Source organism: Mustela putorius, unplaced genomic scaffold (genome assembly GCF_011764305.1).
Source record: "Mustela putorius furo isolate JIRA1106 unplaced genomic scaffold, ASM1176430v1.1 tig00003858_pilon_pilon_pilon, whole genome shotgun sequence".
Classification (NCBI taxonomy): domain Eukaryota; kingdom Metazoa; phylum Chordata; class Mammalia; order Carnivora; family Mustelidae; genus Mustela; species Mustela putorius.
This window is the reverse complement of record NW_025422010.1, coordinates 19,561,136-19,579,884: the sequence shown is the minus strand read 5'-3', so window position 1 is coordinate 19,579,884 and position 18,749 is coordinate 19,561,136. Positions and strand designations below refer to the sequence as shown.

The following is an 18,749-nucleotide window of genomic DNA, read 5'->3' as shown; positions in this document are numbered from 1 at the left end:
TATTTGCAAATCATCTGCCAAGGGATGTGGAAATAAAATTTTAGGCCGAAGATGGAGCTCCTCCTTTCTGGGGTGCTGAGTCAGCAAAGCAGACTTCAGCATTCCTGGAAATGCTCCGCTTGACCAGAAACACAATACATCCAAACAACCAGTCCCAAAACGCCAAGGCAGCTCTGGGTTTTATACCTTCTTGTTCCCTGATCGTCCTAAATAAAGTAGATGCGCCATCCCAGCCATTCATGGCATTTCCCCGTTGCCACTTCTGATGCTTCATAAAGCTCATTCTTTCCTAGCCCCCAGCACCCCACTTGTTCTGAGGTGCCATACTCCCCTAATCCAAGGATTGTTTTCCCTTGAATGAGGGACATCAGACTCATTACTAAATTGTTTTAGTTCTATCATTTGACAGGGATTACTATCCAGAATATAGAGAAGTCCTCAACTCAACAACAAAAAACCAACCCAGTTCAAAAATGGTCAAAGGACTTAAATAGACATTTTCCCAGAGAAGATGTACAGATAGCTAATAAGCTTTAATCCTTAGGGAAATGCAAATCAAAACGATAATGAGGTACTACTTCACACCCATTAGGATGGCTGTCGTCAAAAACCCAGAAAATAACCGGTGTTGGGAAAGATGTGGAGAAAGTGGAACCCTTGAGCACTGCTAGGAATGTACACTGGCACAGCTGCTCAGGAAAACACGAGGATGGTCCTCAAAAAATTAAAAATGGACTTATTCTATGATCCAGCAATTTCACTTCTAGGTTCATACTCCAAAAAATTGAAAGCAGGGAGTCGAACAGGTATTTGTACCCCCGCGTTAATGGCAGCATTATTTACAATAACCAAAAGCTGGAAGCAACCCAAGTGTCCACGGATGGGGGAACGATGCGGGCCGTGGAATACTATTTAACTTTAAGAAGGAAGGAGATTCTGACCCATGTAACACTGCGGATGAACTTCGAGGACATTATGTGAAATGAAACGAGCCAGTCACGACAGGACAAATACTAAATGATCCCTCTTCTGAGGTGCTTAGAATGGTCAAATCGTAGAGACCAAAAGTAGAATGGTGCTTGCCCAGGAGGGAGGAGAAAATGAGGGGTTACTATTTAATGGGGACAGAGTTAGAGTTTTACAAGTTGAAGGAGTTCTGGAGTTACAGGGCGGTGATGATTGCACAGCACTGTGAATGTACTTAATACCACTGAACCGTATACCTAAAAATGCTTAAAACAGTACATTTTATGCGTAAATTTTACCTCAGTTTAAAGGATTATATGAAGAGGAGGGGATGATAGCAGGTTTTCACTTGCTTTGCTCAGAATTCCTTTGGGTGCCATAGGATGTGCACATTTGGCTTAACTCGTTCAGTTTTATGCACTCGGGTAAAAAGTATGAGAAAAATAACAATTCACTGAGAGCAGGCCAGTCTGCCCTCTGCTCTGGCCTGTACGTTTGTGCCCTCAAGTGAATGAGCTGGAACCTGCTGCCATCCCTTCAGCCTTTTCTTACCCCCAGGCATCTCACCAAGGTGGAAGAATCCTTGGTAATTTATGATGTCATTTCTTTCTTTCTTTTTTTTTTTTTTTTAAAGATTTTATTTATTTATTTGACAGAGATCTCAAGTAGGCAGAGAGGCAGGCAGAGAGAGAGAGGACGAAGCAGCCTCCCTGCTGAGCAGAGAGCCCGATGTGGGGCTCGATCCCAGGACTTTAACCCACTGAGCAGGGGCTTTAACCCACTGAGCCACCCGGGTGCCCCACGATGTAAATTTCTTGCACGGTAAGGCCCGTCAGACACAGACCAGCTACTTGAGGTGATGAACGAATGACGACAGAGATGGCCTCCAAACTCTACAGGAGATAGACTGCCAGGAGGGGAAGCTGGTCCTCTGTACTCAGGGACTTTGCCTTTAGACAGTCCCAAGATTAATGTAAATAAACACTTAAATTTAACTCACACAAGTCAACTTAGAATATATTCATGGATACGTAGGTGTACTTATTTGAATACCTCACCATCCTCCAAAAAGGATGGGTGGTGACTTGAATAATTAAAATAAGATAGACATTTTTTTTTATGTAGACCCTACACCCAGCATGGAGCCCAACATAGGGCCTGAACTGCCCCCCACCCCCGAGATCAAGACCTGAGCTGAGATCAAGATGCCGATGCTTGACTGACTGAGCCACCCAGGTACCCCATAATAGATAATTTTTTTAAAGATTTAAAAAATTTATTTGACAGAGAGAGACACAGTGAGAGGGAACACAAGCAGGGGGAGCAGGAGAGGAAGAACTCTCCGCCAAGCAGGGAGCTGGATGTGGGGCTTGATCCCGAGCTGAAGGCCTACGCCCAGCGACTGAGCCACCCAGATGTCCCCAAAATAGACATTTTTTAAGAACAGAAATTTACAAGAAATCTAGGTACAGAATAATAGAAGAACTAGATGAGGCCACGGAGAGACTTAGCACATAAAAATTTATGGTGTAATATCCTACAAAATAAATGCAGATGGGGTCTGAATTCAATTTTCAGCGTTCTCTAGCCAAATCATAAAGTTACAAGACTGCTTCTCCCTCTGCCCCTCCCCCTGCTCAAGTTCTCTCTGTCTCTCTCAAATAAATAAATGAAATCTTTTTAAAACTAAAAAATAAAAAAGTTCCAAGACTCTCATCAGTGCTTCTAAGAGCGGAGGTCATCGCTACACCTGTCATGCAGAGTGTAACATACAGCAGTGTTGACTCACTGTGTTGTACACCCAAAACTAATGTAACATTGTGTGTCAACAATCTTCAGATTTAAAAAGTTTCAAGAAAAACAAGGGTGAGGTCATTGCTGAAGAAGAGCAAAGCTTCCTTGCTCTCAGGTTCTGAGTCCTCAAAAAAGGTGGGCTGGGCCACTTAGTGAGGCAGGGTCTCTGATAACACCCTTATAAGAAAACACAGTGACTGCCTGGTTTCTTAGAGCATTTCTGGGTGCATGATGAAATAGAAAAGTTCAGTAGGAGCAGTTGTGTGGGGCCAAAACAGATACCCTGCTTATCTGGCTCCCTTCGCAGACTGCCCTCAGGCAACCCTCCGGGAACATCGTTTCCGGTGCTTCTGATAAAAATTGGGTAGCCAACGACTCCCCGCCTGGAGTGCAGTTATTCTGTCTTGTAGATTAAGCCCACACCTACATATCTAAAAATCACCCAAAGAGAAGATAGGATTGACATTCTTTTACAAAAATTAAGAAGCCAGTCCCAGGACTCTGCTTGGAAAAGGGTGGGGGCGGGTGTCGGCGTCTGCAGTGACCCATGGCTGTGCCTGTGCACAGGGTCAGGATTTTCCATAGAAAACTGTTCTCAGGCCGAACACCTGAACAAATAATAATCAAGGCCTCAGAATTTTCCATTCTGGAAAGCATGGGAATAATGAAAAATTGTAAGTAATAGATGCCAATTTCTCTTCCCAGCCAGAGAAAAATGTCCAATGGGACATGGATAAGATGTTGAATTTTAAGCTAATGGAATCTAAAATTAGTTGCAAACTGTGCCCCTAAGTAACTAAATGATTGGACTGCAGTGTAGTTGAATTTGATTAATTACATTTTGTAATGATGATATGGGCTTTACAGTAGTTGATCTTGGCCATTTTTCCTGATGAAAGATGGTAGGACCTTTTGTGGTTTAGGGTATACAACATGGAAGAACATACTTAGGTTTCTGTTCTCTTTAGCAGCAAACAAGTATATAGATTTTCTAAAAGTGGTTTTCAGATTTTTTAAAAAAGATTTTATTTATTTATTTGATAGAGATCACAAGTAGGCAGAGAAGCACCCAGAGAGAGAGAGGAAGGGAAGCAGACTTCCTACCAAGCAGAGGGCCCGATGTGGGGCTCGATGTGGGGCTCTATCCCAGGACCCTGGGATCATTACCTGAGCTGAAGGCAGAGGCTCTAACCCACTGATCCACCCAGGCGCCCCTGGTTTTCAGATTATTAAGAGGCAGGATAAAAAAGAGAACCGAAGTATATTCCTCCATTTTCTCATCTGTATAATGGGAATGTTAATAGTATCTACCTCGTAGAGTTATTATGACAACTAAGTACGCAGAAGCAGTTAGAATAACAGCTAGCACATAATAAGCACTCAGTATATCTTAGCTATTATTATGGCTAGCATAACTTCTCAGAACTTTGGTCTGAATTTAACATAAGTTCTGCTGATCCTCAGTAAGATAATAAAGGGCAGGTTTTCTTTCTTTCTTTCTTTCTTTTTTAAGATTTTATTTATTTATTTGACAGAGAGATCACAAGTAGGCAGAGAGGCAGGCAGAGAGGGGTGGGGGAAAGCAGGCTCCCTCCTGAGCAGAGAGCCCGATGTGGGGCTCAGTCCCAGGACCCTGGAATCACGACCCAAGCCAAAGGCAGAGGCCTCAACCCACTGAGCCACCCAGGTGCCCCATTCATTCATTCTTTCTTTCTTTCTTTCTTTTTTTTAAAGGGCAGGTTTCCTTAAAGAATCACTCACTCTGGGGTGTCATGAATGGATGGCACTGTTTATAGACAGGGACTTGTACAGTTAGAGGCCAAGGAAAATCAGTAATTAAAGTTTGCAAACTGCGTTAATCGTTGTTTTTCATAGACCTTTATGGAGGCTGAGATGGTCAGTTGAAGAATGACTGTTTCTAAAGCCTGCTAGCTTCTCAGTAGAAAGATGGCTTAAGAAATCCAGATTTAAATTTGTTAAAGTAGAAATGGAAGCTATCCTTTAAAACCTGTCACAGAGTTTACTCTGAGTTCACCAATTTTAGATCATACCAGGATTCTTACTGGAGGAAGCAGACTGGTGGGATTTAGAACCCACCAGTCCTCCTGGACTTGGTGGACAGCTGTAGGGCTAGAAGGCTGCCCTGTTGGGCTTGCCATCATTCGGGTATCATAGCACTGAGGTTAGGAGCATGGGGTCTGCGGTTAGAGAAGCCTGCACGGGAGCCCTAAACCGGCCGTGAGCGTTCAGCAAGTTGGCTCGTCTTCACAGCGTTCGGTTCCTTGTCTATAAATCAAGGTACCAGCACCCAGTAACTGCGTTGTTGGAAGGAGATTTAAATAACAGAATGCAATTAAAATAATTAGCACTGTGTCCAACACATTGTTGGTAGCTCTCATTAGTGTACTTGAAAATCAATTCTGTGTGTAGCAATAGATCCTTTTCCAGAATGTGATGAGAGCAGGGCCTGGGGAGATTGAATAACCTAGTCACAGTTTATTAAAATTCTTATTAATTTTCTGAATTAGCCTCCTTGAGGTCTAGAGTTAGGGTCTAGAGTTCCTAAATCTCGTCTTCTTACGGTTTTATAGTCAAGGAGGCAAAAGCATTTTTTAAAAAGATTGTATTTATTTATTTGACAGAGAGGTCACAAGTAGGTAGGCTCCCTGAGAGAGGGGGGAAATCGTGACCTGAGCTGAAGGCAGAGGCTTAACCCATTGAGCTACCCAGGCGCCCCCAAAAGCATTTTTTAAAAGGTCTTAATTTTAAATAAATAGCATCCATGTCGCCCTTTTGTATTCATTTTCATGTACACATAATTACCCCATCCAAGATTTTCTTTTCTATCTTCTAAAGCCAAGAACTGGAAGGCCAAGCCCTGAGTTTGCCAAACATAGGGCTAATGCATTGAGCCAGTTAAAAAAAAAATCTCTCTTACCATCTTTAAAATGCATAAAAGTTAATTCAGAATATAAAAACTTAAGAGGAATAAAAAGAAGCACAAAAAACAAATGAAAAATTAGGAAATAATAAAAATAAAGTATGATTTTTTTAACTTCACTTTTTAAAAAATAATTTAATTCCAGTGTGGTCAACATGCTGTGTTGCATTTGTTTCTGGTGGACAATATAGTGATTCAGCAGTCTCCTACATCGCCTGGGGCTCCTCACAGGTGCACTCCTTAATCCCCATCACCTATCTCCCTTACCCCCTCCCGCATTCCCATGTGCCCTCTGGTCAGTTTGTTCTCTGTACTTAAGTGTCTGTTTCTACATTTGTCTCTTTTTTTTGTTTCTTAAATTCTGCATGTGAGCAAAATCATATGGTATTTGTTTCTCTGACTGACTTACCTCTCTTAGCATTTTACTCTCTAGCTCCATCCATGTTGTTGAAAATGACAAGATTTCATTCTTTTTGATGGCTGAGTAATATTCCTGTGTGTGTGTGTGTGTGTGTGTGTGTGTATGTATACCATCTCTTCTTTATCTATTCATCTGTACTTGGACTGCTTCCATAATTTATATATTGTAATTTGGGGTGCATGTGTCTCTTTGAATTAGTGTTTTGGTGTTTTGGGGGTAAATACCCAGTAGTGTGATTGCTGGATCATAGAGTAATTCTATTTTTAACTTTTTTTTTTTTTAAGATTTTATTTATTTATTTGACAGACAGAGATCACAAGTAGGCAGAGAGGCAGACAGAGAGACAGGCGGAAGCAGGCTCCCTGCTGAGCAGGGAGCCCAATGCGGGACTCGATCCCAGGACCCTGAGATCATGACCTGAGCCAAAGGCAGAGGCTTTAACCCACTGAGCCACCCAGGCGCCCTATTTTTAACTTTTTGAGGAACCTCCATACTGTTTACCAGGGTGGCTACAACAGTCTGCATTCCCACCAATGGTGCACGAGGGTTCCTTTTTCTCCATTTCCTTACCAACACCTGTTGTTTCTTGTCTTCTTGAGTTTAGCCATTCTGACAGGTGTCAGGTGAGATCTCATTGTAGTTTTGATTTGCATTTCCCTGATGATGAGTGACGTCGAGCGTCTTTTCATGTGTCTCTTGGCCATCTGTAGATCTTCTTTAGAGAAATGTCTGTTTATGTCTTCTGCCCATTTTTAATTGGATTGTTTAATTGTTGAAGTATGACTTTATTAGTTTTTTAATTTTATAAAGTATAATTTTAAAAGGAAAAAAACTAGATTGAGTTGCACTTTTAATGAAAGATAAATTAAGATTAGAAATGTTACAAAGGCAGGAAATAGAAGGCCAGAACTCCAAAAGAAATAAAATAGTGCAAGTTAGAACAAAATACTAAAATAGGGCAGAGCTACAAAGTTATAAGAGTTTTAAAAACAAGGTAAAAATATATCCTCCAAAAAGATAAAGACTAGATCCATCTGGAAGTAGGCGAGCGGCATGATCTTAAGTGGGTTTTCCAAGCTGGAATGATGTCCCTGCTCAGGGTTCTCTGTCGAGGCTGCTGAGGGCAGGCTACCTGTTAATACTGACCACCTTTCACTCAGTGCTCCGGAGCCACTCATCTGGGTTGTTTACCTCCGTCTATCATTCCTCCCAGGTGGTCTGTGTTGTAGGTATTGCTATCCCCAAACAGAGGAGCAAATTAAGGTTAGCCTAGGCTCAGTTCCACCTATGCTTGGTCTTTTTCTGACTTTCAGGAAATATTGCTATCATCATCAACAACAGAGACAATAACAAAATCCCATGCCCTTTAATTCTTCTTGCTCACTGGGTCAAGATTAGCCACCAAATTAGGAGAGACAGCCATTCTTAGCAAACAGCCCAGCGATTATAAACACATAGTGGGTGCTCTGTGTACCTTAATAACCGTCCGGAGTGTTAGGTTTTTTTAGTATCATTTTCCCTTCCTCTTTTTTTTTTTTTTTTTTTTTTTTTTTTGGTGCAAAGTTGATCCTGGTTATTCAAATATTTACCTCAGCTCAGTCTCCTAAATATTTCCTTAATGTGGACACTCGCCATTGTCACTGCCACTACCAAGTTCAGGCCGCCATCTTGTCATTCCTTATATTAGTTTCTTATGGTGCCTGTAACAAATGACCACATACCAGGTGGCTTAAAACAGCAGAAACTTATTCTTTCCAGTTGTGGAGGCCAGACATCCGAAATCAGTGTCGTTGTGCCCAAATCAAGGTGTGGGAGCAGGGCCGCTGTACACTCCAAAGGCTCTGGAGGAGAATCCATGCCTTGGCTCCTGCAGCTTCTGGCAGCTGCTGGCATTTCTTGGCTTGGGACTGCATCACTCCAGTCCCTGGCTCTGTGGTTCCAGCGCCTCTCCCTCTGTGTGCGTCAAATCTCTTTCTCTTACAAGTACGTGCGTTCGCATTGAAGGCCTCCCCAGATAACCAAGGGCGAACTCTCCATCTCAAGGTTCTGAACTTAATCACAATTGCAAAGACTCCTTGTTGTTGTCCCTTTTCCAGTCTGCCACACCTCTAGACTTTCCCAACCACCTCTCCCTTTTGTCCTCTGCTGGGAGCCCAAGTTCCTTTAACCATGCAGATCTAATCCTGTGACTGCCTTGAAACTCTCAGCAGCTCCTTGGCTCTTGACAGCCTGACGACCTCTCTAGGTTCTTCTCCCCAGCTTCCCCCTTCACGTCCCACCACGCAACCCCACCCCCATGTGTGTTCCTGGAGGAGTGGGTTCACTCCCACCTGGGTGGCCCCTCTCTCTGCCTCTTGTTGAGTGGCTCACTCCAATTGACATTCCATTCTCATTTCTCCAAAGGACTTCGCTTCCTCTCCCCAAGCGGGATTGGTATGCCTTTTGTGTATCCCATGAGAACTCTGACTGATAGGGACAGTCTCCTGATCACATATGCACCCTGGGTGTTTCCTGCACCTGGCACAGTGCCTGACACATAGTAGGTGCTTAATAAATAGGCGTTGAGCCTCTTAGCTTGCCAAGAGTAATACTATTAACAGAGAGCCCTAATCCGCGCCAGAGAGTTTTCGCTGGGGAGGATTGTGTATGCAAATGCCAAAAGTTCCCACGGATGGTTATTTTTAAGCAGAAATCAAGTATTATGTAATTATGGGATCAAAGAAAACATTTTCATGCTTATTACATTCTGTTTTCTTTCAGGCCATTCCTGTGTTTCTCACTTTGCATAATGTAGCTGAAGTTATCCTCTGTGGGCACCAGAAGTGTTTTCGGAAAGAGGTAAATGGTAATGCAGAATGCTAGTTTCGCTTCCTTTGCTTTAACTTTCAAAGATGCACCTTTTCTTATGGCCCAAATTAGTGTCTACCTTTTCCTGCCATCTGTTTCCTGATGGTGATCAAGTCTGCTTGGCAGTTGTCCCTCATTTTTGACATCCCTTTGGTTCATCAGATGTATGTGGGGAGCTTGTGGATCTGAGTGGCACTGACTGCGTGGCAGAGCGAGCACCCTGGGATACAAGGAGGAGTTTACTGTGGATGGAGGAGGGGGGGGGTGGAGGGCAGCCTTCCTGCCACAGTGCATCCCAGGGCCGCCAGGAAATACATGACAGAGCCTCCTCGCAAAGGGTGCTGGGAGCATCGGCCCACCCTGGGGGAGTCCCCTTTGCTTCCCAGGTGACACCCAGCTCCCAGGGTTGTGCGGAGGACACAGCAAGGCACCCATGTTAAGTGCGTCCAACAGTTTCTGGCCCACGGTAGCTGCTCTGTACATGTTTGCTGTATTTATTAACATTATTAGTAGTGGTTTTAATTTGGTTCCTCTTTTGGGAGTTCTTTCCTTGTAACATCTGCCCTTTCGAAATGGTTTTGCCCACAGATCTGGAACTTTTCAACTAGAGAGGCTAGTTGGCCATTCAGGCAGCTCACTTCTCACAGGTGTGCAGGGGAGAGAGGTGTCCTTCCCATGGCTGAGATCCCTCCACACGCCCATGTACCCTGTCGCCCCTGCCTGCTCCTTGCAGGCAGCTCTGTGGACGGATTGTCCCTGAGAGCTAACCTCTCTCTCTCCCTGCTGCCTTTCTTCCTTCAGCCCCGAGACACTCTGTGTTCTCAGGCCCCCAAGGACAGAGCAGGCCCTGGGAGACCCGCTCACAGTAGCCCGGCTCTGGAAGGCTGTTTTTAGAACCCTACCAGTGGGCTCCCTTGCCTGTGTACCCCTCCACCTCTGCCCTGCCACTTCCTTGCCCACCCCCAGCACAGCGCCCAAGGGAGGGTTGGGTTCAGAGCTGTCCACGGCCTTGTGTCCTTCTCGCCTCCAGCCTGCTCCTGATTCTGCCCGCACCATTACCCTGAAGTTCTCTGGCCGATGTCCCTGATGCCTGCATTGCTGCGACTCTGTTGGCCTTTTACACCGTTCATCACCAGGTTCACTGCTGCCTTCCTTTGAGTCTCTAGGCCCCTGTGACCTGCTGGTTCTCTCCCCCAGTCTATGGCTTCTCCTCCTCCTTCCTTCGTCTGCCCTACAGGGTCTCCCAGGGTTGTGGGTCAGGAGCCCTTTGTTCCCACGAACACACTTTCTGGACAGCTTCATCCACACCCACGGCAGCCTCCCTCTCAGTTCACTGGTGACTCCTGTGTCCCATGTCTAGCCCAGACCTCTCTTGAGTTCAGACCCCCATGGCTGCCACCTCTGGCTCTCCCTGCAGCTGTCTCCGGGCGTAGGAAGGGCAGAGGGACCAAACTGGAACGGCTCTGTTTTCACGACCTGCTTCTTTCTTAGTGATCTTGATCCTGGCCATCACTGCCCAAGTCAGAAACATAGGGGTCCCCTTTGAGTCCTGGTCTCGTCATCCTTCCCCTACACTCTGTTTCTGAATCTGTCCCCTCCTCTCCATTCCCACTCTGTTCCCACCTTGGGTCAGGCACTCATCTGTATTTTAGGGCTACCTGGCTAGGGGCCAAATGAGATCTTGCTCCCCTGAGCCCTTGAGCAGCCAAGTAGGGCCCGGGGCAAGCGGTCCTGGCTTAGATGGTTATCTAATTGTGTTCTGTGCACGCCATCACCTGCCTTCGCCTGCTGGATGTGCTGTGGGCCCGGCCGGTTTCCCTGCCTCTCCCCATGCTCCCCTTCCTCCACACTGCACCCAAGTGACCTTCTGAAACAGATCTGATCATGTCCCCCCGTGTACGTGGGAGCTGCCCCTGACCTGCATGGAAGCATGCAAAGATTCCATACACCTCTCAGGTTTTAGAAAATCCAGCCACAACGAAACTTCTCATTTTTCCTAGACCATGTCGTGATGTGTTTTTTTCTGTGATCTGTCAGAGAACCTCTTCAAGCACCCGCTCATTCATCGCGATTATATTTACATATCTGTGTACACGCCCACTGTGCCAGGCTCCGGGTCTCCAGTAGTGACCAAGGGGCATGGTCTCGCTGCTGTGGGCTGTTCTTAGGGAACGTCAGCTGAGCACATTGTGACACCTACCCGCCAGACTGTACAGCCACAGAGTCCCCTACGGGGAAGTGACGTTCAAACATGGACAAAAGCTGAGCAGGAGTTCGGGCAGGTGGGGCGAGGGGGAGGGCTCCCAGGAAGAGGAAGAGGCAGATGCAGAGGACCAGATGTCGGAAGGGACTCTGCAGGAGCCACTCTGGGCCAGTGCAGCTGGCGTTTGATAAGAGAGGAGGGCTGAGGATGAGGCTGGAGACTTAGATGAGCCTTCGATGCTGAGCAAGGAATTTGGGGTATATGCTGCCTGCAGTGGGAGACCGGGGTTGGGTGTGAAAGGCCAGACAGACTGATCAGATTTACGGTGGGGGAGACAGGACTGCAGGAGGTGAGAGGGGACGCAGTGGCAACTCTCGAGTTCTCACAGGGGAGGCCCTCGGTATTTGAGGTTGGTGTGCGTGCAGTTGGAGCCTGACACCTCAGGACACCTTAAGGAGCATGAGCACCTCTCTCCAACACTTGACTTATCACACCATCTTGTGATTTCCGTATTTCATTAATTCTAACATGTGCTACTTTTTCTCATGTTAAAAAAAATACTATCTGCAGTCGGGATGCTTCTACAATCAGTGGTGTGCCCAAGTCAAATGCTTTCTTAGTAATATATAAAGATTGGGGAATTTTACACTCGGGGCATCTGAGGTTCAGTGCAGTGAGGTCGGAGTTTCCCTGGGTCTCTGCCTGCTTCCTCCTCTGCAGGGACCACATGGTTGTTGTCTTTGTAGCCCTCGAGTCCAGCCCCAGGATCGCTGCCGAGCTGAACATTCACGAACTAGCCACTGAGCGTCAGAAACTCAGCTTGAGTTTCTGACCAAGTTGCTCAGCTTCTGGGAGAGGGACTTGTGCCTCCTGTCTACAAAGTGAATACTTTTGTTGTGAATTGAAAATGAAGATTTACCTGGTCTGGGGAAAAGATCCAGGCATCTCTGCAGGATGTCGCTTCCCGATGGACCAGTCGGATCACATAGGCGAGTTTGAGTGTAGGAGACAGGTCAGAGCGTCCTCAGGGGTATTTCCATCAGGCAGAGACCAGGGGCCAGTCTTCCAGGCTGAGAGGACCTGTCCTTGGAAGAAACTGGATAAACCAGAATATTTTGAATCTTCATCTCCATTTCACCCCTAACACTAAACAACATCACTTTTTTTTTTAATTTTAATTCCAGTACAGTTAACATACAGTGTTATATTAGTTTCAGGTGTACAATACAGTGATTCAGCAATTCTATACTTTACTCGGGGCTCATTATGATAAGTGCACCTTAATCCCCTTTTCTTACTTCCCCCATCCTCCACCTCCTTCCCCTCTGGTAACCACCAGTTTGTTCTCTATAGTTGAGAGTCTGTTTTTTGCTTTATCTTTTTTTCTATGTTTTTGTTTGTTTATTTCTTAAGTTACACGTGTGGTAGTTGTCCTTCTCTGACGGATTTCACTTAGAATTACACTCTCTAGCTCCGTCCACGCTGTCACAAATGACAAGATTTCATTCTTCTCTTTGGCTGAGTAATATTCAGTTGTAAGTATATACACCACTTCTTCTTTTTTTTTTTTTTTTTAAAGATTTTATTTATTTGACAGATCACAAGTAGGCAGAGAGAGAGAGAGGAGGAAGGAGGCTCCCTGCTGAGCAGAGAGCCTGATGCGGGGCTCGATCCCAGGACCCTGGGATCATGACCTGAGCTGAAGGCAGAGGCTTTAACCCAATGAGCCACCCAGGTGCCACTTCTTTATCCATTCGTCTGTGGATGGATATTGGGCTGCATTCATAATTTGGCTGTTGTAAATGCCAATATAAATGTAAATGTAAAAAAATGCTGCAATAACCATGGGGGTGCAAATATATATTTTTCAAGTTGATGTTTTCATATTCTTTGGGTAAATACTCAGTAGTAGAATTACTGGATCATACGGTAATTCTATTTTTAATGTTTTGAGGAACCTCCGTACTGTTTTCCACAGTGGCTGCACCAGTTTGCATTCCCACCAGAGAAGCATGAGGGCTCCTTTTTCTCATCCTTGCGAGCACTTGTTTCTTGTGTTCTTGATTCTAGCCATTCTGACAGGTGTGAGGTGTATCTTATTATGGTTTTGATTTGCATTTCCCTGATACCAAGAACATTGGGCATCTTTTCATGCCATCTCTGTGTCTTCTTTGAGAAATGTCTGTCCATGACTTCTGCCCACTTTTAATCAGATTATTTGTTTTTTGGGTGTTGAGTTGTAAAAGTTTTTTATATGTTTTGGATACTAACCCTTTGTCAGATGTGTCACTTGCAAATATCTTCTCCCATTCTGTAGGTTGTCTTTTAGTTTTGTTGGTTATTTCCTTTATAAACAATATCATTTCTTATCAAGGTAAATTAGGAAATAGTTGCATGAATTATGTACTTATTTAGTAATTTAAAAAACACACCTTTCTTTCCTACTCTATTCTGTCAGACTTTTTTCCAAAATACATATGTAGACATACTGCCACAAATGATATAACATATCCTATTTTCCACTGATCAGTTTCTCAGGAATCTCTATTCATGTCCTCATTCCACTCCACATGGAACATGATGTGTTGGCCAATCCCTGTTTCTAGAATGGCAGGTGGTTTCTAGTAGCTTGGCATTAAAATCTGCTCTGTGATGACGATGGAAGATTGGCTGTGACCTGTTCCCATAGGATTCACATTCCTGATCATTTAGCCTGGAGTCAACAAAGTGTTGAGACTCCAGATGTTACCAGGAGCACAGCTGTGTGACATCTCTTAGATTTCACCTGTGACTCACTTTCTGGCCTGTTTTGTCCAGGGTGTGTCAGTTTCACCAGGCTCCTCTCCAGAGAGTAAGGTTGGCCTTCTCGGGACCTTGTTCCCAGGTTATAAGGATAAGCTCTGTCTGGGGCTGTGATTCATGATCACCATCCATGGCTCTCTGTGCTTGCACGCGCAAATACTCGCACATGTAGTCTGACTCTAAGGTAATATGGGGCTTATAGAATTAGTCTCGCTACCTTGCAAATAGACTTGTCACAGCTGAACACGAGAATGCTGCTGTTCATCTTTTTGTTCGTTTGTTCTCCATGTATCAAACATCTGGCTAGGCCTGCAGCTGTACAGCTCTGCAGGACACACTGATCACCTTCACAGGACTCAGCTGAATGAAGGAGCCAACACGTAAACACACACTGTGATGCCCATAGAATGCCAAATGGGCTGGAACAGGGGTGTGGGTGGAGCGGGGTAAGTCTGCTTAGAAGGGCCAGGGGCAGGATTTGAACCCAGTCCTGTGGCTGGTAGAAGTTTTCAAAGTGCAGGGAGAAAGGGCACTAGGCAAGCAGAGGAAGCAGCAGGTGAAGGTAGGTGTCTGAAAGGGCTGGCGGGTGTCCCTGCAGGACTGGTGGGCTGACAGTGGCAGAATAGTGTCATAAAAGGTCAGGCTCTGGGGCTAGATCACTGAAGCTCAGACCCTGGGAGCTTGGGCAACTTTGCTAACTTCCCTGGCCTTGGTGTCTGCCTCTGTATCATAGAACCTGAGACATAAATAACCCATAATGAAATAAGTCAATACCGGTTGGGGCCTACAACAACCCTGGCAGAGTATGTCATCCTCAGAGGAAGTTAGCTGACCTTCCTGGAATGTTAGTTATTTATTGTTATTTTTGTTGATGTGACTTGAGAAGTTATACTGACCCTTCAGAACACTGACATATCACTAGGACTTACCCCTGGGTGACTTTCATACTGAGGAGGCTCAAAAGGTGAACGCCTCACGTTAACTCCTGAGTTGTTTTCAGAGCCCCGGGAAGCGGAGCTCAGTAATGCGTTTAATGCTTGTTCTCATCTCCATATCTCAGGTTCTGTAGGCATTTACAATAAAAAAGCAGCCTTCCTCTGTGGAATGGGTGAACTCTTCCGGGCACTGTATTGATCAGCCGCCCCGGTGTCGGAAGCCCCCAGACGGTTGCTGGGTGCACCTGTTACTACTCACGGACCAGCTAGAATTGCTCTTTAGCTCTGTCCCGTCTGTTCCTGCTTTTCTGCCTAGCTCTTGAAATACTGATTGCCTTTAGCCTGGAATCCTTTATTTTTTTAATTTCTTTTTAAAATTTTTTATTTTTTAATTAACATATAATGTATTATTAGCCCCAGGGGTACAGGTCTGTGAATCGCCAGGTTCATAGCACTTGACGCACTTCACGCACTTCATAGCACTCACCATAACACATGTCTTCCCCAATGTCCATAACCTCACCACCCTCTCCCTACCCTCCTCCCCCCGGCAGCCCTCAGTTTGTTTTGTGAGATTAAGAAGAGTCTCTTATGGTTTGTGTCCCGATCCCATCTTGTTTCATTTATTCCTTTCCTACCCCCAAGTCCCCCACGTTGCCTCTCAGCTTCCTCATATCAGGGAGATCATATGATAATTGTCTTTCTCTGACTGACTTATTTCGCTCAGCATAATACCCTCTAGTTCCATCCATGTTGTCGCAAATTAGCCCAGAATCTTTTAGTGACACATTTTCCCACCATGGGGCACTTCTCCCGGTGCCCTGAGCCAGGTCACCCTTTTGGGTCATCCTTTCTGTACTGTAGGGATGGGCTCCCACCAGGTGGCAGTGGAGTCAAGGTTGACACCGCTAACTGAGGCAGGTTCCACAGCGATGAGAGGAAAGGAGTTAGAGCTGCAAGCCACTGCTTTGCACACAAACAGGATCTATTTATGAAAACAGTGCAAACGAGATTATTTAGTAATGCATGAAAACTGAATATGGGCTTCATAGCAAACCACGTTACCTTTTCAGTCTCTGCATTTTTTTTTTTAAATGCAGATACGATTGACCTATAACATCATATTTGTTTCAGGTGTCAACATAATGGCTTGATATTTATATATCTTGTAAATGATCACTGTAAGTCTAGTTAGCATCCATCACCATATGTAGTTACAAAAATTGTTTTCTTATGGTGAGTACTTTCAAGATCTACTCTCTTAGCAACTTGTGAATCTGCAGTATGGTATTAGTAACTCTAGTCCCTGTGCTGTACATGACATCCCCAAGACTGGAGCATGTCTTTTGTAAATGGAAGTTTTTACCTTTTGAGTGCTTCATTTTTATTTTTTTAGAAAATTTTATTTTATTTATTTGTTAGAGAGTGAGAGCACAAGCAGGGGAAGTAGCAGGCCGAGGGAGAAGCAGTTTCCCTGCTGAGCAAGGAGCCCAACATGGGACTTGATCCCAGAACTCTGGGATCATGACCTGAGCTGAAGGCAGACACTTAACGACTGAGCCACCCAGGTGCCCCATTCATACTTCCCTTTCAAGAATTAGAGTCAAAAAGCTGTAGTTTGGGGGTGCCTGGGTGGCTCAGTGGGTTAAGCCTCTGCCTTTGGCTCAGGTCATTATCTCAGGGTCCTGGGATCAAGTCCCGAGTCGTGCTCTCTGCTAGGCAGGGAGCCTGCTTCCTCCTCTCTCTCTCTCTCTCTCTGCCTGTCTCACTGCCTACTTGTGATCTCTCTGTGTCATATAAATAAAATCTTTACAAAAAAAAAAGCTGTAGTTTGTCCCCAACTAACAAAGTAATCCTTTGGAAATGTCCAGAATTAATGTTATTTCCTCTACCAAATATAGAAACATCTATGCTTCTTCGTGCTATAACTTTATCCCTGAGTGCAAAGAACTAATTCCCATAAAATGACTAATAAAAATGATGGGCCGCCTGGGCGATCCAGTCGATTGAGGATCCAACTCTCAGTTTCAGCTCAGGTCATGATCTCAGGGTCACGAGATTGAGCCCTGCATCGGGCTCTGGATGGGGCATGGAGTCAGCTTGAGATTCTCTCTCTCCCTCTCCCTCTGCCACCCCCCTCGCCTGCTGCTCATGCTCTCACTCTCTAAATAAATAAAATGTTTTTTTTTAAAAGACTAATAAAAAGGAAAGAATGAAGGTAGGGCCTACATTAGAATTTCTTCATTTTGGTGCATTTTAAATGGCAAGTTTAGATTTCCCTGATCTGCCCTTTCTCTCTCTCTAGGGGTAGAGCCAACTGTCCCTTCTCCCTTTTCCTGTTTCTTCATTTGTCCATCATCCCAGAGAACTTCCAGCACTGCTTAGAGTCAGAGCTGGATCAATGAAAAGCAAACATAAGGAGGCAGACTGGAATAGAAACTGAACGAGAGCTTGATTTCTCTTCTGCCACAGGTCTCCATCGAGTTCTCTCTCTCCCTTTCTTGATGTGTAAGGTATCTGAAGGCGTGGCCCTGGCCTTGTTTTGGGGTTTTGTGAGTAAACCGAGTTCCAGGGGTGAGGGTAGAAAAATCACACACCCAGAGTTCTTTGCCCAAGTGACTCAGCTCTGGACCTCTGAGTCATCCTTTGTGTGGTCCAAGCAGAAAAAGCCACCAGAAATACCACGGTGCAGCCAGCTCTTAAGCCCCCATTAAGCTTACTCAACATTTATTTGCCTCTTGATCTAAATATTTTCTTTTAAGGGGAAAAAGGGGATTTATATGGACTAACTCTAAGTCTCTTTTATTTTCATACAGAAAACTTCTCCTGCAAAGATCTGTAGGTAAGTCAACACAACAACAACAGCCCACAGCCCTCTAAAGTAAAAGATTTAACCTGATTTTAAATGATGATAAATGATCAGAGATTCCTTTTTGAGAGCTGACAGAATTTATTATAAACAGTTAAATAGCCCTGTTTTGTGTCTTGTGCTAAATTTTACTATCTTTCTTTCTCTGTTTTTGTTGTTTTGTTTTGTTTTTGTAATATTCTGTTCCTAAGGGGAAAATAACCCATGCTTGATTTCAGTCACTGATGCCCAAAACTTCACTAAGAGTTGTGCAATACTGATGGGAGAAGGAAAATGGAAAACATGGAAAATGACTTAAAATCATGTTTGCACTTTATTGGGTTTTTATGATTCCCTTGGTGGGACAAGCACTGGCTGCAGGGTCAGGGATCTGGGTCATGGTCTTGGGCCACAGCAAGGCGACTAAGGGCAGACTTCATGGCCCTTTGTGCCTCGTTCCCTCCGCTGCAACGCGAGCTGGGCTGGACTCCGGGCCAGTCCCCACACCCTGCTATGTGCTAACCTGTAACCCTGTTCTCTAGCTGCTTCCATCCTCCTCGGCCATAGCTCCAAAGCTCAGTCCTGAGGATAGAAAACCAACAGAAATGCTTTGACACATGGATTTAGGACTTTTTGTTTCAAGTATTTCTGGGCTTTCATCCAGTCTCTTATTTTGCCTTTATTACACGCTGCTACTTGGAAAAAGAAAAACACAACACTGTCAGGACTCATCCTCTCGTTTAAAAGATTAGCAGGTGTTAAAGAGAGGCATTAAAACCCACTAATACCTGATATAATCAGGTGTTGCTCAAGGCCAGGTTTGGTGGGAAACCAAGCAATGTCTTCCACCTGGCTGTTCCCCATCTCCTCTCAGCCCCAAGGGGCTGTCTGTGTAAGAGGACCTCTAACATGCATTGCCTGTGGATGGGGAAGCCTGTAGCTTCCTGTAGCCTATAAAGCCTTCTGCTGTAGGTAGACACCAAACCCATTAC

The 18,749-nt window shown here is 44.9% G+C and overlaps 1 protein-coding gene across 5 annotated transcripts in view; it reads left to right on the top strand.

Moving 5' to 3' along the window:
• The window catches only part of TMEM241 (transmembrane protein 241), a 111,070-nt gene that overhangs the window by 31,294 nt on the left and 61,027 nt on the right, over positions 1–18,749 (top strand). For all 5 annotated transcript variants that reach the window (XM_045065448.1, XM_045065447.1, XM_045065446.1 and 2 more), the window contains 2 exons: positions 8,883–8,960; positions 17,726–17,751. In XM_045065448.1, coding sequence (XP_044921383.1) covers positions 8,883–8,960; positions 17,726–17,751 — 104 coding nt within the window. The remainder of the gene's footprint in view (positions 1–8,882; positions 8,961–17,725; positions 17,752–18,749) is intronic.